The sequence below is a fragment of the Oncorhynchus mykiss genome, chromosome 1 (genome assembly GCF_057628025.1).
Source record: "Oncorhynchus mykiss isolate SJ-2025 chromosome 1, ASM5762802v1, whole genome shotgun sequence".
Classification (NCBI taxonomy): Eukaryota; Metazoa; Chordata; class Actinopteri; order Salmoniformes; family Salmonidae; genus Oncorhynchus; species Oncorhynchus mykiss.
Window position 1 is genome coordinate 88,660,960 of NC_143022.1, and position 24,307 is coordinate 88,685,266.

Genomic DNA, 24,307 nt, shown 5'->3' on the forward strand with positions numbered 1-24,307 from the left:
GGCACTCGGCCCGGCCCTCGGCTCGGCACTCGGTCCGGCACTCAGCCTGGCACTCGGTCCGGCACTCGGTCCGGCACTCGGCCCGGTACTCGGCCCGGCACTCGGCCCGGCACTCGGCTCGGCACTCGGGGTTGTCAAAGTCAAACTAAAGAAGCCTTTTAAGAGAGAAAAGGAGGGGAGGGGTGTTTTCGGTGAAACTATAGACGAGTGCCTGTCTGTCACTAGACCCTCTTCCACTAGACTAGCACCTCTGCCTGTACATCCCAAATGGCACCTATTCTCTATTAAAGTGGGGGTAAATAGTACCATAGGGCTCTGGTCAAAAGTAGTGCACTATGTAGGGAATAGGTTGCCATTTGGGATGTATTTTGAGAGTCAGTCCCGGAATCGACCAATCATTGTTGTGGGGATACAAAGCCCCCCTGTGGAGCAGTCCTCCAGCGAGGGTATGGATTGTTAAAGGTCACGGTGTATCCCAAATGGCTTCCTCTTCCCTTTATAGTGCCCATTGGGCTCTGGTCAAAAGTAGTGCACTATATAGGGAATAGGTTGCCATCTGGGACGCATTCCCACAGTAACGGAAAGTCGACTTTTCAAGCTGTAAAATGATGTCCTGAGCTTTCCAATGATTTTGTACCACAATAGTAGCCTAGATACCTGCTATTATGTATACATGTGTTTTTGGTAGCTTCAAGTTCAACATCTGACATGCTGACCACACCGCTCGCGTTGCCAAATAAATGTACAGATACATGTTATTCAACCATCGCACCCACACTGCTCACGCGCGCCAACGAGCGTCTGCGTTGCCAGGCGCTAAAATAGAAGTTGCTTCTATTTGTGGCGCAGAACGCGCTGCAAGTCCTGCCTCTCCCATCTCCTCATTGGTTAATAGAAGCAGATACCCATGTGCCATCTCCTCATTGGTTATACCCACGTGGGTGATTGAAAGACGAACTGAGGTCGGTCGTCGTCATGGTAATAGTTTTAGATGCCTATCGCCATATAAAGTCCAAAGAAGAAAAAGCCTGGAAGGAGGTGAGGTGACTAGAAACGATTCGGTTGACCGTTTTATGTGTGGATTAATATTCGGAGTAGAGGACCTTGTGCATTTCAGGTAAAATAACAACTCAACATTGTTATAAATGTTTAATGCTTTTTGACCTGTCCCCAAATTAATATAATTGGTTCAGAGTTTGTTTTGATATTTCAACCTGTGTGTTGTGATAGCGTTTGATGTGGGGGGACAAAATCAATTTGTGCACGATGGCGGTTTGGGTACGGTGTTAGTCTGCCTCCAAAAGCTAGAAAAAAATATAGATAATTCTATTGAACAAGTATGTCAATTTATTCCAACCCTGTTCCTTGTCTTCCTGTTCTTCTGTGTCTGTCTGGTCGAGCCGGGTTATTTTAGTGGTAATACATTTTGTTTTGGCTTTCATTTCAACATCTCAGACTGCCATAAATATCTATTTACAAGTTTGTCAATTTGTTCTAATCTTTTAGCCTTCTGCTCTTGTTCATAGCTTAGCCTATTATTCTGTGTCTGTCTGGTCAAGGGCTACGTGTGGGTCATGGAGGGCCATGCAGTAAAACGATGTCCTGATCTTTCCTGTGATGTTGTATAACAAGTTCAGTGTGGAAATCAGCCTTTTAGTGCTTCAAGTTCCAAATATCAGTCTGCCTCCTAAAGCAATTTGTTCTAATCTTGTCTCTTATATCTGTAGCCTTCAGTCAGAGTCTGGTCAAGGGCCACGTGTGGGCTGTCTGTGGGTCATGGGGGGTCACGCATGCCTATAACCCCGCCTGGTGGTTCCTCCTCTGCACTAATGAATGGTCTGAACCCTGGTTTCTGCAGAGTCATGGAATTAAACGCTTTACTGCAGAAATGATCCCACTGTGTCTCAAATGGCACCCTATTCCCTATATAGTGCATTACCATTGACCAGAGCCCTATGGTACCATATTCCCTATATAGCACACTACTATTGACCAGAGCCCTATGGCACCCTATTCCCTATGTAGTGCATTACCATTGACCAGAGCCCTATGGTACCCTATTCCCTATATAGTGCATTACCATTGACCAGAGCCCTATGGCACCCTATTCCCTATGTAGTGCATTACCATTGACCAGAGCCCTATGGTACCCTATTCCCTATATAGTGCACTACCATTGACCAGAGCCCTATGGCACCCTATTCCCTATGTAGTGCATTACCATTGACCAGAGCCCTATGGTACCCTATTCCCTATATAGTGCACTACCATTGACCTGGTGCCATTAGGGATTCACCTGTTTTCTGTTAGTAGGAAGTGGAAAGATAAAGGCTCATTTAGTTGTATTTGTTTTATACATCCTACATTTAACTAAGTCAGCTAAGACCAAACGCTGGGCCAACTGTGCACCGCCCTATGGGACTATCAATCACAGCCGGTTGTGATACAGCCTGGAATCGAACCAGGGACTTTGGTGACCCCTCGCACACTGAGATGCAGTGCCTTAGACCGCTGTGCCACCCGGGAGCCCCCTATTTAAGTGAGATTTGAGCTAAATAATCAAACAGACCCATTTATGAATTGCTAAATGACTTTTCTGACTGTCTGAATTGTAAATGAACGTACTCCATAGCCACTAATGTAGACCAGAGGGGATTGGATAGATGGATGGAAGCAATGTGGTGACATCTCCCACCTAGCCAATCAGAAATGAAGCTATTAATTAAGCCATTACAATAAAGAGTATAGCTACTTGTCCAATCCTCTCAGATCTAGTGTGTCTGTCAGGAGTGGTGGCTAGGGGGGGATTTGGCATTCGACAATTGGCATAGTTGATTTGGCATTTAGAAACCGTTTGGAAGCCACATGATTAATTGATTGACTGAATGTATTTGATAATTATAAGTAGAAGGCTGCCCCAGCCAGAGACATCAGCACATAACAACCTACTGGACTTTGGGTGTTCCAACCAAACCTCAGAAAACTGTAGGCCTAAAATAGCAACATAATTTTAAATCATTTTGCTCCCTTATCGCTTCAATCTTAAAAATCAATTTCAAAATGTAATCCAGTCCAGTTAATTGAGTCCGATTAAGTGGTTCTGATAGAACTTCTTACACAACTAATTGCAAGGCAAGAAAAGGCTTTACAGCCATTAAGGGGGACTCATTACCTGCCACTGTTCAATTGTAAATGAAACGTTTAAGAACAAGTGGACCTGACTCCAGTTGAGATAAGGGATTCATATTAAATGGCACCCTATTGCCTATTTAGTGCACCTCTTTAGACCGGGGTCCATAGGGAACCATTTGGGACAAATTCAGTGAAAGACATCAGCATGTTATAAAAGTAGTCATTACGTAGGGAATGGGGTGCCATTTGGGAGGCAGACAGAGTGATATAAAGTAGTAGTAGGAGAAGGAGTTCCTTAGTGCAGAGGGAATATTTGTTCAGCGTGCGGTGACGTGACGTTGGCTCGGTGCCACTTGGATCCGCGGATAAACAAGAAACCAGGAGTTGAATTATGAAGAAGGACCGATCTCAGAGGAGTCTGGGAAGAGTCTGTCTGTTCTCACTACTATTACCTGTCTGGATGGTCTACCAAAGGTCTACCTGTCCATTGGGGTCACATACTAGCCTTTTTCTATGCCGTGTTCACATGCACCAGTAAAGGTATGGCCCATTACAATTACATAGTCAGGTCATGTACGTGTAGATTCAGGATTGGCTTTGAGAGATCAGAGGAGACAGAGCATGGATTGCAGGTACTCTCAGATCTGAAAAACATGTAGCCCAAACATTGTGAATGTGGAGCAGGGATAATGTACTGGACCAACCTCGACTGTAGAGTCCAGGCTAGTCTTGTTTACGCCCCTCAGTTACTCCTCTCTCCAATAACTCCAAAATAAACTACAGTACAGAACTGTAAAACAGTCTCTTAGATAATATGACTTTATGTCTCAGTTATAAACAGTCACAGGAAACATTAACGCCACAACAATGTACTCCTCACCGGTCCTGGTGGTCCTCTCAGGCCTTCTTCCCCCTGATAAGAGAAGACACAGAGAGCATAGAGAAACCACCTGATGTCATACTGTACAGACATGCTTAAAAACCTCAGGATGATATTGATATATTCATAGGGAGAATCCAGAAGCCCTGCTTTACAGAGGATTGTGAAATCTCCCCCACCACCGAAGCTGCTGTAACATCTGCTCCTACCTCTTCTCTCATTGATTCAGTCATAACCAACAGTAGCATTCATTCAAACACTATTTGCATCTCCTTAATGACAACCGGTTTCAGTTGATTGGGTTAGTGGGGTTGGTACACTGATATACTGTAGTGGGTTAAACAAGGACGCCTCTGAGATGAAAGAACAGAAGGTGAGTCACATGGTGTGTGTGTGTGTGTATGTGTGTGTGTGTGTGACAATTAACAATGATGAAATATCATTATAAGAGAGTTAATTTGCAGCCAGATTTAGACAGAAATGAATGCAGGAAAGATAAATAGATCAGGGGTAATCAGACTGGAGCTCACACACACACACACTCTCTCTCTCTCACACACACACACACACACACACACACACCATGTGATGTGACTCACCTTCTGTCCTTTCATCCCAGAGGCCCCGTCTCCACCTGGCTGACCCTGAGGGAGAAGGCCAAAGGTCAATGTTTAGTGTTCATGGTTAATGACAGCCACTTTAAATGTCACCACAATAATGTGTTGGAAGGGTGTGTGCTGTGTGTGTGTTACATACCGGATCACCTTGATCTCCTTTGTCTCCTGGGATTCCAGAGTCACCCTTCACCCCCTGGATGAGAACAGAGAGAGAGAGAGAGAGAGAGAGAGAGAGAGAGAGCTAAGGATCGTACAGCACATGCTTATAACCAGCAACACATCATGTTGTCTGTATCATTGTAGATGCTGCGTCTATGGGTCTACTGAGAGAATGGACTATAAAGCCCTGTTGCACTGCAGCAGTTTTCCACACTGAACCAAACAGGTCCTGATCGAATCATTCTCCTCTCCACCAATAGATGGCACTTGATGACAACAGATCAAGTCTTCAGCTGTCGTCTTTTACACAGCAGTCTTTTCTCTCTCTGTGTGGAATAGGACTGTACAGACTGCCAATACCACCCAGTGAGTGTGAGTGGACTCAGGCTTATTCACAAGGCACAGAAATGATGGGTGGGCGTCTGCTCTCTTCAGAGGTCCTTTATATCTGTAAAATAGGGACCTTGGAGCAGTGAGGACAGGACATCAGCAGAAGGGAAGTTAAAGTGCTCAACGCCACTGTGTCCGCCTCCCAGATGGGCAAAGAACCTTGGCGTGACCCTGGACAACACCCTGTCCTTCTCTGAAAACATCAACACAGTGACTCCTGCAGGTTCCTGCTCTACAATATCCATAGAGTATGACCTCACACAGGAAGTGGCGCAGGTCCCCATTCAGCCACTTGTCCTAATTCAGCTACTTGTCCTAATTCAGGCACTTGTCCTCATTCAGGCACTTGTCCTAATTCAGGCACTTGTCCTAATTCAGGCACTTGTCCTAATTCAGGCACTTGTCCTAATGCATGCACTTGTCCTAATTCAGGCACTTGTCCTAATTCAGGCACTTGTCCTCATTCAGGCACTTGTCCTAATTCCGGCACTTGTCCTCATTCAGGCATTTGTCCTAATTCAGGCACTTGTCCTCATTCAGCCACTTGTCCTAATTCATCCACTTGTCCTCATTCAGGCACTTGTCCTCATTCAGGCACTTGTCCTCATTCAGGCACTTGTCCTCATTTAGGCACTTGTCCTCATTCAGGCACTTGTCCTCATTCAGGCACTTGTCCTCATTCAGGCACTTGTCCTAATTCAGGCATCGCCCATCTAGACTACTGCTACTCTCTGTTGGCTGAGCTCCATCAAACCCCTGCAACCTGTCCTAATTCAGACATCACCCATCTAGACTACTGCTACTCTCTGTTGGCTGAGCTCCATCAAACCCCTCAACCTGTCCTAATTCAGACATTGACCATCTAGACTACTGCTACTCTCTGTTGGCTGAGCTCCATCAAACCCCTGCAACTTGTCCTAATTCAGGCATCACCCATCTAGACTACTGCTACTCTCTGTTGGCTGAGCTCCATCAAACCCCTGCAACCTGTCCTAATTCAGACATCACCCATCTAGACTACTGCTACTCTCTGTTGGCTGAGCTCCATCAACCCCCTGCAACTTGTCCTAAAACTTGAAGAATGGTTCATTATTGTTTTATTCTATATATTTGAATAGGAACATTGTTTAATTAGCTCATCTGCTACAACAAAATATATGGGCTTCTTCTCAAGACAGCCTGGGGTAGCTCCACCAAACCCACACCTTGTTGAGAGAGATAACAGCCTGCCACACAGAAACAGCCACACACATAGTGTGCATCCCAAATGGCACCCTGTTTCCTATGAGCCCGGGTCAATAGAAGTGCACTATATAGGGGATAGGGTGCCATTTGGGATGCAGATATTTTCTGTCCCCAAACAGACGTAAAACGAGCAGCTACATTTGGACTGGGGCTGTGTGAAATGTAACTGTCTACGGATTTATAGACTCTCTTTTCACTTTCAACAACACTTCACCTGTTGTCTGTATTCCTCTTTCCTCCCCCAGCATAGAGTCTTCTGGACCAATCAGGGCAACTTTGAACCTTTTGATGGTTAGCCTCCCTGCGTGTGTGTGTGTGTGTGTGTGTGTGTGTGTGTCTTAGGGGACATGTTATAGATTATAAAAACCCTCTTCCTTAACAACACATCCATTAAATAGACGAAGAGAATCCATACCAGAGCTTCCAGCAGGGACAAGACAAAGTAGTGTCTGTCTCTGTGTCTGTCTCTCTGTGTCTGTCTGTGTGTCTGTCTCTGTGTCTGTCTGTGTCTGTGTGTCTGTCTCTGTGTCTGTCTCTCTGTGTCTGTGTGTCTGTCTCTCTGTGTCTCTGTCTCTGTGTGTCTTTGTGTATGTCTCTCTGTGTCTGTGTGTCTGTCTCTCTGTGTCTCTCTGTGTCTGTGTGTCTGTCTCTCTGTGTTTCTTTGTGTCTGTGTGTCTGTCTCTCTGTGTGTCTGTGTGTCTGTCTCTGTGTGTCTCTCTCGCTCTGTGTGTCTCTCTCGCTCTGTCTGTCTCTCTCGCTCTGTGTCTGTCTCTCTCGCTCCGTGTCTGTCTCTCTCGGTCCGTGTCTGTCTCTCTCGCTCTGTGTCTGTCTCTCACGCTCTGTGTCTGTCTCTCTCGCTCTGTGTCTGTCTCTCTCGCTCTGTGTCTGTCTCTCTCGCTCTGTCTCTGTCGCTCTGTCTCTGTCTCTCTCGCTCTGTCTCTGTCTCTCTCGCTCTGTCTCTGTCTCTCTCGCTCTGTCTCTGTCTCTGTCTCTGTCGCTCTGTCTCTGTCTCTCTCGCTCTGTCTCTTTCCCAAATGGTGCTTTTAACAACAGTCATTATGATGTTCCTATCTTTTAATGTGATCTAGTCACTGATTGGTTGGGAGGGTTATGAGCTATTCATAACAAAACAAGCAGACGATTGCCATACATGAACAGATGGACGGGCCTATTCATATATTACAGGGGAGAAGCCTCTGTGGATAAATTGATTGTGAACATTAATTGACTTGTGAATAGTTTATACTGTATGAATGTTATTAATGCAAAATAAAATAAACATATAACCTCACCATATAGTTTATCGATTCAGGCCTCTCTTGTAAAATAGATTTGATCTCAATGAGAATAAGGTGTTTAAATCAAGGTTACATGGCAATACGAAGGTGTTGTCTTACTGCCACAGCAGTCGTAACCATCCGTAAGGCCTTGTCCCAGGATACCTGTGTTTCACGTCTCTTCACATGGTGCTAAATGAACAGTAACGTGGAGCCCAGTGGTGCACAAGGCAGGGAGGGGACCAGCACAACTGGAGACTACTGTCTAGGTGTTGCTTTGAGGGGCCACATGTTGACTTTGAGCTAATCATTAAACAGCAAGTCAATATATCTCCCTCTCTTTCCTTCTCCCTCTCTCCCTCACTCCCTCTCTTTATCTCTCTCTATCTCTCTCCCTCCTTCTCCCTCGCTTTCTCTCTCTCTCTCCCTCCTTCTCCCTCTATCTCTCTCCCTCTCTCCCTCTCTCTCCTTCTCTCCCCCCTCTCTCTCTCTATATATATATCTCTCTCTCTCTCTCTCCTCCTCTCTTTCTTTCTCTCCTCCTCTCCTCCTCTCTTTCTTTCTCTCCACCTCCCACCCACTCTCACTCTCTCTCTCTCTCTCTCTCTCTCTCTCTCTCTCTCTCTCTCTCTCTCTCTCTCTCTCTCTCTCTCTCTCTCTCTCTCTCTCTCCTTGTCTCTTACCCCCTCTTCTTTCTCCTCTTCTTTCTCCCCACGTCCCTCCCTCCCACCCTCTCTCTCTATATATATATATATATATATATATATATATATATATATATATATATATATATATATATCTCCTCCTCTCTTTCTTTCTCTCCACCTCCCACCCACCCACCCCCCCTCTCTCTCTCTCTCTATCTCTTTCTCTCTCTCCTTGTCTCTCTCCTCCTCTCTTTCTTCCTCTCCACCTCCCACCCCCTCTCTCTCTCCTTGTCTCTCTCCTCCTCTCTTTCTTCCTCTCCACCTCCCACCCTCTCTCTCTCTCCTTGTCTCTCTCCTCCTCTCTTTCTTTCTCTCCACCTCCCACCCCCTCTCTCTCCTTGTTTCTCTCCTCCTCTCTTTCTTTCTCTCCACCTCCCACCCTCTCTCTCTTCTCCTCTCTTTCTTCCTCTCTACCTCCCACCCTCTCTCTCTCCTTGTTTCTCTCCTCCTCTCTTTCTTCCTCTCTACCTCCCACCCTCTCTCTCTCCTTGTCTCTCTCCTCCTCTCTTTCTCTCCACCTCCCACTCTCTCTCTCTCTTCTCCTCTCTTTCTTCCTCTCTACCTCCCACCCTGTCTCTCTCCTCCTCTCTTTCTTTCTCTCCACCTCCCACCCCCTCTCTCTCTCCTTGTTTCTCTCCTCCTCTCTTTCTTTCTCTCCACCTCCCACCCTCTCTCTCTCCTCCTCTCTTTCTTCCTCTCTACCTCCCACCCTCTCTCTCTCTCCTTGTTTCTCTCCTCCTCTCTTTCTTCCTCTCTACCTCCCACCCTCTCTCTCTCCTTGTCTCTCTCCTCCTCTCTTTCTCTCCACCTCCCACTCTCTCTCTCTCTTCTCCTCTCTTTCTTCCTCTCTACCTCCCACCCTGTCTCTCTCCTCCTCTCTTTCTTTCTCTCCACCTCCCACTCTCTCTCTCTCCATCCTTGTATCTCTTCTCCCTCTGCAGTGCTCAGTCTGCCCCTGTTTGGGTCTGTCTGTCAGTGGGAGAGAGATGCTGTTATGGAGATGTGATTCATGGAGTACTCTGCCTATCCCCTCACACTGTGCAACCCACACACACAAACAAACACACACACACCCATTGAGCATGCCGCCACACACACAAACTGAGCACGCTACAGACTTCTCTAAGGGAGAGGGATAGGGGACTCCAATCACAGAGAGACATATGTTAGGCAAGCTACAATTTAGAGAAGCAGAACTCTCATATTTCTGTCTAGAGCTCTAGTAGTGAAAGGAGGGAGGGATTGAGTGAGTCAGTGAGTGGTGTTGAGTGTTGTTCACAATGAAGCTACCTTATTATCAGATAGGACTATAACCTTCTACCTTATTAAAGGATAGGACCATTACCTTCTACCTTATTATCAGATAGGACTATAACCTTCTACCTTATTATAGGATAGGACTATAACCTTCTACCTTCTACCTTATTATCAGATAGGACTATAACCTTCTACCTTATTATCAGATAGGACTATAACCTTCTACCTTATTATAGGATAGGACTATTACCTTCTACCTTATTATAGGACAGGGCTATTACCTTCTACTTTACTATCAGATCATTATTACCTTCTGGATGTGTGTCTATCCTACTGGATGTGTGTCTATCCTACTGGATGTGTGCCAATCCTACTAGATGTGTGTCAATCCTTCTGGATGTGTGTCAGCCCTATTTGATGTGTGTCAATCCTACTGGATGTGTGCCTATCCTACTAGATGTGTGCCAATCCTACTAGATGTGTGTCAAGCCTACTGGATGTGTGTCAATCCTACTGGATGTGTGTCTATCCTACTAGATGTGTGCCAATCCTACTAGATGTGTGTCATTCCTACTGGATGTGTGTCATTCCTACTGAATGTGTGTCAAACCTACTGGATGTGTGTCAACCCTACTGGATGTGAGTCAGCCCTACTGGGTGTGTGTCTATCTTACTAGATGTGTGTCTATCCTACAGGATGTGTGTCAGCCCTACTGGATGTGAGGCAGCCCTACTGGGTGTGTGTCTATCTTACTAGATGTGTGTCTATCCTACTGGATGTGTGTCTATCCTACTGGGTGTGTGTCTATCTTACTGGGTGTGTGTCTATCTTACTAGATGTGTGTCTATCCTACTGGATGTGTGTCTATCCTACTGGATGTGTGTCAGCCCTACTGGATGTGACTCAGCCCTACTGGATGTGAGTCAGCCCTACTGGATGTGTGTCAGCCCTACTGGATGTGAGTCAGCCCTACTGGATGTGACTCAGCCCTACTGGATGTGAGTCAGCCCTACTGGATGTGTGTCAGCCCTACTGGATGTGAGTCAGCCCTACTGGATGCGAGTCAACCCTACTGGATGTGGGTCAGTGTGTCTATCCTATTGGATGTGTGTCAAATCTACTGGTCTCTCTCTCTCTCAACACTACCCCTGGTGCCTTCAGACACAACACTACCCCTGGTGCCTTCAGACACAACACTATCCCTGGTGCCTTCAGACACAACACTACCCCTGGTGCCTTCAGACACAACACTATCCCTGGTGCCTTCAGACACAACACTACCCCTGGTGCCTTCATCCTGTCCTCTTAAATAAACACCCTGCCACAACACTATCCCTGGGTGCCTTCAGCGTGACAGAATGGTGTTGAATGTTTAATTCAACAGAAACGGCACTGAACGACCTGTTGAAGAACGGTGTCATTATGGTGGCCCACAGGGAGATGGTATGGTGTGTGCTGCGGGTTGAGTATTTTCCATGAACCATTCCGGTACCATCCCACTCTTCCCATTCAAACTGGGAATGGTTTTTAAAAGTATACACACCTCTACGTATGTATGTGGACAGTGAAGCTAATATTTTAAATACGGCTTTATACTCCAACATTTTGGATTTGAGATCAAGTCTGGCTGAGGCACACAGTACCGTCAACTTAGACCTGTAGAGACAAGCAGAGAGAAATGGTTCTCTGTCCAGGAGCAACACAATACAAGTTTGTCCAGCCAGCTGGTCAGCCACCTTTCTCTTTTCTCAGAGCACAGGAGCCATTAAAAACCTTCTAGCCGAAGCCAACATCAACATCAACACAGACCACTGGACCTATACAACATGATCAACACAGCCACTACGTTCAAGAGGTTGTCCCACTGCCTCTGACTGACCCGGTACACAACGGTTTCATTCCAGTTACAGTCACCGGAACAAGTGGACCATAGAGGGGGGTGGTGTGTTTGTTTCCGGGGCGGTAGGTGTGACTCTTGCTTTCTCGATTTCTACCCCCCCCCCCGTCTCTCACTCTCTGACTCTCTCACATACCTCGTGGTTAGCTTCAACACCCGGGGGTTCCATGAAAATGACTGCAGGCCTTTTGCTAAAGCACTGTAGGTAATGGCCATCTGTCTGTGATGAGAAGGAGCACTGAGTCACACTGAGAGACAAGCAGCAGGAGGGAGAGGAAGAGAGGCAGGAGGGAGGCTGTCTGTGTGTCTGTGACTGTGTGCGTGTGCGTGTGCGTTTGTGTGTCCGTGAGGGTGTGCATGTGCGTGTCAGTGAGGGCGTTATTTAATATGCACAGCACCACTATTAGTTGAGAGACGCCAGTCCTCCCTGTCTCCTTAGTCAATCACAAATCATGTTGAAACAGTAGTCCCAAATGACACCCTATCCCCTATAAAGTGCACTACATCACATGACAGGGGTACTATCAGGACACTGAGACTAGCTGGTACATCGCATGACAGGGGTACTATCAGGACACTGAGACTAGCTGGTACATCGCATGACAGGGGTACTATCAGGACAATGAGACTAGCTGGTACATCGCATGACAGGGGTACTATCAGGACAATGAGGCTAGCTGGTACATCACATGACAGGGGTACTATCAGGACACTGAGGCTAGCTGGTACATCGCATGACAGGGGTACTATCAGGACAATGAGGCTAGCTGGTACATCACATGACAGGGGTACTATCAGGACACTGAGGCTAGCTGGTACATCGCATGACAGGGGTACTATCAGGACAATGAGGCTAGCTGGTACATCACATGACAGGGGTACTATCAGGACACTGAGACTAGCTGGTACATCGCATGACAGGGGTACTATCAGGACAATGAGGCTAGCTGGTACATCACATGACAGGGGTACTATCAGGACAATGAGTCTAGCTGGTACATCACATGACAGGGGTACTATCAGGACACTGAGACTAGCTGGTACGTCACATGACAGGGGTACTCTCAGGACACTGAGGCTAGCTGGTACGTCACATGACAGGGGTACTCTCAGGACACTGAGGCTAGCTGGTACGTCACATGACAGGGGTACTCTCAGGACACTGAGGCTAGCTGGGACATCACATGACAGGGGTACAATCAGGACACTGACATTTAGAAATGTCACACTCATTCTTTCTCTTCCTCTTCCTCCTTGTCCTCCCTTTTTCCTACGATGTTGTGTCCTATAACTATGTGGGTACGTCTGATATTGCACATTATATGGGCTCTGGTCCAAAGTAGTGCACTAAATAGGCAATAGAGTGCCATTTGTGAGGCCTAATGCGTTATTAAGGTGTCAGAGAGTACAGAAAGAAATGTGGGAGAACCGTAACGGTCAGCAGCTGAAGTGATGCTAAAGATAATTGAACCTATTGAGCATGGCGGTGACAGTGACGGAAGATGAGCACCATCTTTCTGTCTATCTGGTTTGAATTCTCATTATCACAAGTTTAATCAGAGTGTCAGTGCATGAACATAGTAGAATGGGTCAAATAACAGAATCATTCCATATCAACAAAGTCCAGTTGGTTACTAAAAGGCAGCAGGAAGCAGTAGAGTGTAAATTAGACATGTTCATTAGGGCAGCTGTTGCAAAACATTTTACAACGTTTTAACAGGAAAAATTCAAACAAGGGATTCATATTTGAAGGCGCTGCGTAAAACTGCTACGTTTTTTTAGGAACTAATTTCCTGCCGAGAGTAATAAAAGTAGAATAAACGAGGTGAAATGTCTAAATATGGTTGACCATCAGCAGTGTTCCACTTTTTAATGTCAGTTACTGTCATTCACATCAGCTAACATTTTATAGATGGCTAGTCAAGTTGGTCTAGTCAGCGGGGTTGGGGAGGAGTGAACTACATTTAGTTCAACTGGTAATGTAATTACATTTTGCAGTAGCTTGGTGGTAGTTGAACTATATGAAATCTTGGTAGTGTTTTCAGTAGTTCATTATGTTTTTCCCTTGTAGAGTAGCTAACTCCTAGAACGAAATAATACTTTTTTTTTGTCAAATAAAATGTGGGTGAAGTAAGTAAGAACGTCCTTTCTTTTTCGGGATCAGACCTGTCTAATTCTCACTTTTTGTGTTTAATAGGCTAAATTACACATTCTGTTGACATCTGACTCCACAGTGATTTATAGTCTATGACGTTTCAGAGTTAGATGATAATTCTTCACGCAGTAGTTTGGATGAAGTGAACTACTTTTTTTTCTAAGTAACTGAAGTTTAGTAAACTATATTTTTCATAAGGGTAGCTTTAGTTTAGTAAACTATATTTTTCATAAGGGTAGCTTAAGTTTAGTAAACTATATTTTTCATTAGGGTAGCTTTAGTTCAGTAAACTATATTTTTCATAAGGGTAGCTTAAGTTTAGTAAACTATATTTTTCATTAGGGTAGCTTTAGTTCAGTAAACTATATTTTTCATAAGGGTAGCTTAAGTTTAGTAAACTATATTTTTCATTAGGGTAGCTTTAGTTCAGTAAACTATATTTTTCATAAGGGTAGCTTAAGTTTAGTAAACTATATTTTTCATAAGGGTAGCTTAAGTTTAGTAAACTATATTTTTCATAAGGGTAGCTTAAGTTTAGTAAACTATATTTTTCATAAGGGTAGCTTTAGTTTAGTAAACTATATTTTTCATTAGGGTAGCTTTAGTTCAGTAAACTATATTTTTCATAAGGGTAGCTTTAGTTTAGTAAACAATATTTTTCATAAGGGTAGCTTTAGTTTAGCTTAGCTTCTTCCAATGTGAAGTAATTTGTAGCTTGATAAACTAGATTTTCAGAGTAGCTTCCCCATCACTGCTAGACAGCTACCAAATGACCGGCCAGGCACACATGGCATGTGCCCAGGGCCCCTAACCCCCAGGGGGCCCCTATTGATTTGGTTAGTCACTCACTCAGATATCATTAACATGGCATACTGTAAGTCATGGCAAAATGTGTCGAATTACAGAAAGGTAACTTTAACACTGCAACAACAACATCCGCTGCCAAGAAGGGGGGCACTAAAATGTTTTGCCCAGGGAAGTGAGAGGGGCCCCCCAACCAAATATTGCTTAGGGCCGCCAAAAGGCTAGGGGCGGCTCTGTTCTTATAGGAATAGTTCAGATAGTACAAGATAGTACTAGTATCCCAAATGTAGATACTATAGGCTCTCTTTTATAGAGGTTTCTTCTGTTTTATACCTACTGGACACAACCCTTCTATAGATACATGTTGAGTTTCCTTCTGTTTTCTACCTACTGGACACAACCCTTCTATATATACATGTTGAGTTTCCTTCTGTTTTCTACCTACTGGACACAACCCTTCTATAGATACATGTTGAGTTTCCTTCTGTTTACACCTACTGGACACAACCCTTCTATAGATACATGTTGAGTTTCCTTCTGTTTTATACCTACTGGACACAACCCTTCTATAGATACATGTTGAGTTTTGTGTTTAGGTGATCACACACACCCAGTCTCTGTGATTGATTAACAGGCCTGTGGTTTTGTGTTTAGGTGATCACACACACCCAGTCTCTGTGATTGATTAACAGGCCTGCAGAGAAAACTATGGTTGAGTTCCCACTGACTACATTGCAGACACTTGCCAGATCTTATAACACCTGGATAGATATATAATATCAGCCAACCACAGCATATGATATACAGTAGCAATCTGGTGAATATTTAACATCAGATTACCACATCATATGATATACAGTAACAATCTGGTGAATATATAATATCAGATTACCACATCATATGATATGGAGTAACAATCTGGTGAATATTTAACATCAGATAGCCACATCATATGATACAGTAACAATCTGGTGAATATTATTTATCGGTGGTGACAGTGTTTCCTATCCTCAGTGCAGTGGGCAGCTGGGAGGAGGTGCTCTTATTCGCCATGGACTTCAGTGTCCCTAAACCTTTTGGAATTAGTGCTACAGGATGAACATTTCTGTTTGAAAAAGCTAGCCTTAGCTTTCCTAACTGGCTTTGGTTCACAACTTCCCTGAAAAGTTGCATATCGCGGGGGCTATTCGATGCTAATGCAGTACGCCACAGGATGTTTTGTGCTGGTCAAGGGGAGTCAAATTTGGGGTGAAGCAAGGGATATATCTGTTCTTAGTTCTAATTTTTTTTAATGGGGCATGCTTATTTAAGATGGTGAGGAAAGCACTTTTAAAGAGCAACCAGGCATCTTCTACTGACGGGATGAGGTCAATATCTTTCCTGGATACCCGGGCCAGGTCGATTAGAAAGGCCTGCTCGCTGAAGTGTTTTCGGGAGCGTTTGACAGTGATGAGGGGTGTTCGTTTCACCGCGGACCCATTACGGATGCAGGCAATGAGGCAGTGATCGCTGAGATCCTGGTTGAAGACAGCAGAGTTGTATTTAGAGGTCTAGTTGGTCAGGAGGATATCTATGAGGGTGCCCATGGTTACGGATTTAGGGTTGTACCTAAATAGCTTAGATTGTAGGACGGCCGGGGTGTTAAGCATATCCCAGTTTAGGTCACCTAACAGTACGAACTCTGAAGATAGATGGGGGGCAATCAATTCACATATGGTGTCCAGGGCACAGCTGGGGGCTGAGGGGGGTCTATAACAAGCGGTAACGATGAGAGACTTATTTCTGGAGAGGTGGATTTAAAAAAATAGAAGCTCGAATTGTTTGGGCACAGACCTGGATAGTATGACAGAGCTTTGCAGGCTATCTCTGCAGTAGATTGAAACTCCGTCACCTTTGGCAGTTGTATCTTGTCGGAAAATGTTGTAGTTGGGGATGGAAATTTCAGAATTTTTGGTGGCCTTCCTAAACCAGGATTCAGATACAGCTAGGACATCAGGGTTGACGGAGTGTGCTAAAGCAGTGAATAAAACAAACTTCGGGAGGAGGCTTCCGATGTTAACATGCATGAAACCGAGGCTTTTACGGATACAGAAGTCAACAAATGAGAGTGCCTGGGGCCTGGGAATAGGTGTGGTGCTGGGGCCTATAAGGTCTGGGTTAACTTCTACATCACCAGAGGAACAGAGGAGGAGTAGGATAAGGGTACGGCTAAAGGCTATATGAACTGGTCGTCTAGTGTATTGGGAACAGAGAATTAAAAGAGCAGATTTCTGGGCGTGGTGGAATAGATTCAGGGCATAATGTACAGACAAGTGTATGATAGGATGTGAGTACAGTGGAGGTAAACCTAGGCATTGAGTGACAATGAGAGCGGTAGTGTCTCTCGAGGCACCAGTTAAGCCAGGTGACTCTTAGGGTGACTCTTAGGTGACAATGATGGTTCAGGCTAATTTTCTCAGTGTTCAGTAATACCTTAGGCCGGCGATAGTGCTGCGTCGATAGTATTGAATACCCTGTTAGTCCGGCATGCCTCTGAGAGATGAGTCTCAATTAGGACTACTGTGGATCTCTCCTACAGATGAGTCTCAATTAGGACTACTGTGGATATCTCCTACAGATGAGTCTCAATTAGGACTACTGTGGATCTCTCCTACAGATGAGTCTCAATTAGGACTACTGTGGATCTCTCCTACAGATGAGTCTCAATTAGGACTACTGTGGATATCTCCTACAGATGAGTCTCAATTAGGACTACTGTGGATCTCTCTGACAGATGAGTCTCAATTAGGACTACTGTGGATCTCTACTACAGATGAGTCTCAATTAGGACTACTGTGGATCTCTCCTACAGATGAGTCTCAATTAGGACTACTGTGGATCTCTCCTACAGATTAGTCTCAATTAGGACTACTGTGGATCTCTCCTACAGATTAGTCTCAATTAGGACTACTGTGGATCTCTCCTACAGATGAGTCTCAATTAGGACTACTGTGGATCTCTCCTACAGATGAGTCTCAATTAGGACTACTGTGGATCTCTCCTACAGATGAGTCTCAATTAGGACTACTGTGGATCTCTCCTACAGATGAGTCTCAATTAGGACTACTGTGGATCTCTCCTACAGATGAGTCTCAATTAGGACTACTGTGGATCTCTCCTACAGATGAGTCTCAATTAGGACTACTGTGGATCTCTCAGACAGATGAGCCTCAATTAGGACTACTGTGGATCTCTCCTACAGATGAGTCTCAATTAGGACTACTGTGGATCTCTCAGACAGATGAGTCTCAATTAGGACTACTGTGGATCTCTCCTACAGATGAGTCTCAATTAGGACTACTGTGGATCTCTACTACAGACGAGTCTCAATTAGGACTACTGTGGATCTCTCCTACAGATGAGTCTCAATTAGGACTACTGTGGATCTCTACTACAGACGAGTCTCAATTAGGACTACTGTGGATCTCTCCTACAGATGAGTCTCAATTAGGACTACTGTGGATCTCTCCTACAGATGAGTCTCAATTAGGACTACTGTGGATCTCTCCTACAGATGAGTCTCAATTAGGACTACTGTGGATCTCTCCTACAGATGAGTCTCAATTAGGACTACTGTGGATCCCTCCTACAGATGAGTCTCAATTAGGACTACAGTGGATCTCTCCTACAGATGAGTCTCAATTAGGACTACTGTGGATCTCTCCTACAGATTAGTCTCAATTAGGACTACTGTGGATCTCTCCTACAGATGAGTCTCAATTAGGACTACTGTGGATCTCTCCTACAGATGAGTCTCAATTAGGACTACTGTGGATCTCTCCTACAGATGAGTCTCAATTAGGACTACTGTGGATCTCTCCTACAGATGAGTCTCAATTAGGACTACTGTGGATCTCTCCTACAGATGAGTCTCAATTAGGACTACTGTGGATATCTCCTACAGATGAAGGAGACCTGAACATATTTGGGTCTTTGTGAGATACATGCAGGTGAGAGTTAAAGAGAGCTCCTGATTGAATGATTGATCTTTCGACATGAGGCAGCAGTGTGTGTTTAGTGGGAGTAAACATTGATTGACAGGCATGTGCAGTATGTACACCATACAGCAGGACTGTCTGCAAGTAAGCATTTCATTGGAGAATGTATCCCGTACAACTTCAAACTGAAAGTGTCTGTGACAGTGGCAAACAGAAGGAAGGAAGGAAGGAATGCAGCAGCAGCAGTACTTACAGGCAGGCCTCTAGGTCCAGGTTCCCCAGTCTTCCCTCGACGACCCTGTAACACACAGAGAGAAGAGAGGAAGTGAGACTGATGTCAGATGGACAACATGAACTACAAGTTCACACAAGTGTCAGCTGGGCTGGGTCTACGTACATGCTACTACCAAATGACACGAGAGAGAGAGAGAGAGAGAGAGAGAGCGAGAGAGAGGGTGAGAGAGAGAGAGAGAGAGAGAGAGAGAGAGAGAGAGAGAGAGAGAGAGAGAGATGTCAGACAGAGAAGAATGACAAGGAGCAACAAGTTCCCACCAGTGGCATCTGGGTCTACTACACATTGCCAACAGTCAGGCTAGGGGGCTAGCCAGCTAGCTACTCCTGTCTGACTGAGTCCCAAATTGACCCCTATTCCTTATATAGTGCACTACTTTTGACCAGAGGCTAATGGGTCCTGGTTGAAAGTATAGCACTAATTAGGGAAAAGGCTGCTTTTTGGGACACATCCTGCCTGTCTGTCGGGCATGGTAGTTAATTAGCTTAAATGAGCATGAAGAAAACAGCTTAATTGCTCTCTCCCTGTGTGGTACACTAGTCTTTGTTCCCCCTGTGGTTTATCACCCTGCTACCCAGCTGTGTGTGTTCCTGGCCACATCAATCAAACCAGCCAGTAGTGACAACAAGCCCAGGCCAAGAGCATGGCTGGTGGTCCTTCACCAGGATGAGGTCACAGTGGACCAATCACGTATATACAGTATCATGTTGTTATGATGGGTTTTCTGATTTCTGATTGGATTATAATGTTACCCAAGACCTTCATAATCACAACTTAATTCATATTTTTTTTTGCGATAGCATATTTATGAGACCTATTTTTAGACTGTTAGTCGTTGGCTCAGAACAGGTTGGCTTTGATGCCCATCTTTTCTAGTGTTAAACATGTTTATGATTTGTTTTTCTGATTGGTTAAAATGTGTGGGTTATTCTCAATGTGTCATGCCTCTGAACATGGCCTTAGCTGTGGTAAATTCACAATATACTATACACTATATACCATACTTACATATGGTGGTATAATGACAATATACCACACGACATATCAAGCCTTATTGCTTAATTTAGAGCTTCCATTGAGACTATTTGAATAACTTTGTACTGTGACTGTGACTCTCTCTGTGACTGTGTTTCTGGAAGACTGACATCTTTAATGAGATAACGACTGCTACTTAAACTAATCAAAGTTGCTCTAATTGACATCAAGATGATATGAGAGAATATTAGTGTCCACATGAGGCATGAGGAGATGAATTCCTTCAGATGAAGTGGCTCGGCATCACACAGACACTGTGGTGGGCAGGAGTGCCTAGAGTTTCTGTGTGTGTATGTGTGTATGTGTGAGTGTGTGAGAGAGAGAGAGAGAGAGAAAGAGAGAGCGAGAGAGAGAGAGAGAGAGAGAGAGAGGAGAGAGAGAGAGAGAGAGAGAGAGAGAGAGAGAGAGAGAGAGAGAGAGAGAGAGAGAGAGAGAGAGAGAGAGAGAGAGAGAGAGAGAGAGAGAGAGAGACTGTGCATGCATGCGTGTTTGTGTCCAGAGTAGACAAAGTCTTTCAAACTGCTAAGATGAGAGATAGTCTCAGAACATGCCTAGGCCCACACCAACTGAATGTACATAATCAAGCAGCAACAGCTACAACAGAGACTAAGGCATAAACACCATCAGCTCTTCCTTAGGTCTCAATATAAGCCTTGAATGTAGCCTACATCCCTGCCACAGCCCTCCATGTAATACTGCCTGTATTGACAGTAGGCCTGTAATATGTGGGCCATACAAACTGACTGTCTGTTTTCGCCCCCTTGACTTAGTGCCTGCGTTCCAAATTGCACCTAATTCCCTATTTAGTGCACCTCCTGGTCAAAGTAGTGTACTATATAGACAATAGGGTGCACTCCCAAACCACTTCCCCTTCCACTTCCACTTCCTCTGACACACACATCTACGCAGACTTTGATTAGCCCTGTGCGTGTGTGTGTGTGTGTGTGTGTGTGTGTGTGCATGTGTGTGTGTGTGCGCAAGTGTGCGTGCGTGTGTGTGTGTGTGTGTGTGCGTGTGTGTGTGTGTGTGTGTGTGCGCATGTGTGTGTGTGTGTGTGTGTCTGTGTGTGTGCGTGTATGTGGTGTGTGTAGTGTGAGGTGTGTTGTGTGTGTGTTGTGTTGTGTGTGTTGTGTGTGTAGGTGTGGTGTGTGGTGTGTGGTGTGTGTGGGGTGTGTGGTGTGTGGTATGTGTGGTGTGTGTGGTGTGTGTAGTGTGTGGTGTGTTGTGTGTGTGCCTGGTTGTGTGTGGTGTGTGTGCTGTGTTGTGTGTGTGTGCGTAGTGTGTGGTGTGTGTAGTGTGAGGTGTGCTGTGTGTGTGCGTAGTGTGTGGTGTATGTGTGTGTGTGTGTGTAGTGTGTGTTTTAAAGAGTGAATCATGTATATAGGGCTGGTTTACTCAACAGTAAAGAGAGCACCTTTTCAACTTGAGGTGAGTAGTTTCATTATGTTCTTTGATAATATGCTAAGAGTAAATCAGACACACACACACACACACACACACACACACACACACACACACACTCTCTGTTGACCATTTGTTCTAGTGTTAGCCCTCTCATTCTCAGCCGTGTTGCTCCCCTGAACCTAAAACAACAGTAGATTACAGAGACATCAGTACAGAGATATAACTCATTAATATTTAACCTAGTACTATTCCAAACAGGTAATGAATTATGCAATTCTTGACAAAAATGATCTCTCCATATTCACCCTCAAAACCCTTAACTATGAAGTGCATACTGATTTTGGTGTGTGTGTGTGTGTGTGTGTGTGTGTGTGTGTGTGTGTTTCCTTCATAATTTAAGGTAAAATAAAATGCTTTCAGTGTAACAAGTGAATGATGATATCATGAGAAGTCAAATCCCTATTGCTTTATAGTGTGAGAACACTAACCATGGTCTACTTGTCAGTACACATTGTGTATGTATAGCCGTAGGAGCCATGGAAAGTGTGTTCGCAGGGATGCGTGTCACAATGGTCATTTATTGTAAGCACAACTGGAGACACCCTGTTCTGTTCTGAAAACAGGCCGTCAATGACACAACAGCGCTGCAGCACCTCCTCTAAATAGTCCAGATTACTAATGAACCATTTTAGCTGGCTAGCTAATCATCTTGGCTAACTGTGGGCCAAAGCAATTAACTTATTTGTTGTGAATTAGTGTCTCCTGTAATGTTTACGTTTTGAGGTTCTATGAAGTCTCCACTTCCCAAGAGCATTCTAACAGATACAGTGGGGAGAACACGTATTTGATACGATTTTGCAGGTTTTCCTACTTACAAAGCATGTAGAGGTCTGTAATTTTTTATCATATGTACACTTCAACTGTGAGAGATGGAATCTAAAACAAAATTCCAGAAAATCACATTGTATGATTTTTAAGTAATTAATTTACATTTTATTGCATATCCACTGTAACTGACCTGAGAGACAGACAGACAGATAGATGAATGTCTTGATACAGTTGATACACTATTGGTTTACAGCACATTATATTCTGACAACACATCTTGGTCTAACAAAAGTGCTCATTCAGAAAAAACTTCTAAAAGGACTCATTTGAGGCAGAAAGGAGTTGAAGCACTCTATGAAAAAGTTAGAGATTCATTTCTTATTTAGTCACTTTATTGGATTGTTCAGGACCGACGTCTCGGTTTGCCGGTACGGCTGTGTAGTTGAAAGGAGCCCAGTCTAACGTACTTCCCACAGCCACTGTGTCAAACGAGACTATGCCCAAGTCCCAAGAGGCACCCTATTGCCTACCTAGTGCATTACTTTTGATGGGGCGTGGTCGAAAGTAGTGCACTATATTGGGAACAAGGTGCTGTTTGGGATGCATCCATAGTGTCTCTCCAGACCATCTATCCTGATGATGAGAGACACAGCACAGAGATGAAGGCTACGTCCCGAACGGCACCCTATTCCCTACGTAGTGCACTACTTTTGATGGGCCCTGGTTAATAGTGCACTATTTAAGGAATAGTGTACCATTTAGGATACACTCTATGTACTCTCCAGTACATCTGGACTGAACTGCCTCCACATCAATGGATTTTCCTTCAACTAGACTCATTAGTCTAGCACAACAGCTGGGGGTCTGAAAAAGCCTTGGTCACTCAGCCTTGGTCACTCAGCCTTGGTCACTCAGCCTTGGTCACTCAGCCTTGGTCACTCAGCCTTGGTCACTCAGCCTTGGTCACTCAGCCTTGGAATTGTTCAGCTGCACTATTGCTGTACATGTACAGCAATAGTTTGTATATCCAAACTCCATTATTAGATTACATAATACTGAGCTACAACATGGTCCAAGTACTGCTAGAGCCCCTGGAATGCCAGTGAAATGTCAGAGTGCAGAGACTAAAAGCCTTCCTTCAGTTGTACTGAGGCTCTAGTCTTGTTCAACCACAGAACTTTCTCTCCTTTCACCCCTCTCTGCTCTCTTTGTGTCCCCTCTCCCCATCTCTACTTCCTTCCCACTCTTTCCTCCTCCTCTCTACCTTTTCCCTTCTCTCCCCTCGTCTTTCTACCTACTATCCTCGTCCTTCCTCTCCTCTCCTCTCCCCCTCACCTCTTCTCCTTTCCCTAATCCACTCTCCTCTCCCCCTCACCTCTTCTCCTTTCCTCCCCCACTCTCCTCTCCCCCTCACCTGTTCTCCTTTCCTCCCCCCACTCTCCTCTCCCCCTCGCCTGTTCTCCTTTCCTCCCCCCACTCTCCTCTCCCCCTCAACTGTTCTCCTTTCCTCCCCCACTCTCCTCTCCCCCTCACCTGTTCTCCTTTCCTCCCCCCACTCTCCTCTCCCCCTCAACTCTTCTCCTTTCCTCCCCCCACTCTCCTCTCCCCTCAACTCTTCTCCTTTCCTCCCCCACCTCTTCCTCTCCCCCTCAACTCTTCTCCTTTCCTCCCCACTCACCTCTCTCCTCACCTCTTCTCTTTCCTCATCCACCTCTCCTCTCCCCCTCACCTCTTTTCCTTTCCTCCCCCACTCTCCTCTCCCCCCTCACCTCTTCTCTTCCTCCCCCCACTCTCGTCTCCCCCTCAACTCTTCTCCTTTCCTCCCCCACTCTCCTCTCCCCCTCACCTCTTCTCCTTTCCTTCCCCTCCCCCTCCCTATCCCCCCTCACCTCTTCTCCTTTCCTCCCCCACTCTCCACTCCCCCTCACCTGTTCTCCTTTCCTCCCCCACTCTCCTCTCCCCCTCACCTCTTCTCTTTCCTCATCCACCTCCTCTCCCCCTCACCTCTTTCCTTTCCTCCCCCACTCACCTCTCCCCCTCACCTCTTCTCCTTTCCCTCCCCTCCCCTCCTATCCCCCCTCACCTCTTCTCCTTTCCTCCCCCACTCTCCTCTCCCCCTCACCTCTTCTCCTTTCCTTCCCCACTCTCCTCTCCCCCTCACTTCTTCTCCTTTCCTCCCCCCTCCACCTTTTCGTCTTTTCTCCCCCACCTCCTCTCCCCCTCACCTCTTCTCCTTTCCTCCCCCACTCT

The 24,307-nt window shown here is 45.3% G+C and overlaps 1 protein-coding gene across 4 annotated transcripts in view; it reads right to left on the reverse strand.

The window, feature by feature from the left end:
* Positions 1-24,307, reverse strand: part of LOC110519057 (uncharacterized) — a 273,392-nt gene that overhangs the window by 103,994 nt on the left and 145,091 nt on the right. For all 4 annotated transcript variants that reach the window (XM_090243315.1, XM_090243313.1, XM_090243317.1 and 1 more), the window contains exons 18-21: positions 18,752-18,796; positions 4,769-4,822; positions 4,612-4,656; positions 4,013-4,045 (exon numbers count right to left, since the gene is read on the reverse strand). In XM_090243315.1, coding sequence (XP_090099441.1) covers positions 4,013-4,045; positions 4,612-4,656; positions 4,769-4,822; positions 18,752-18,796 — 177 coding nt within the window. The remainder of the gene's footprint in view (positions 1-4,012; positions 4,046-4,611; positions 4,657-4,768; positions 4,823-18,751; positions 18,797-24,307) is intronic.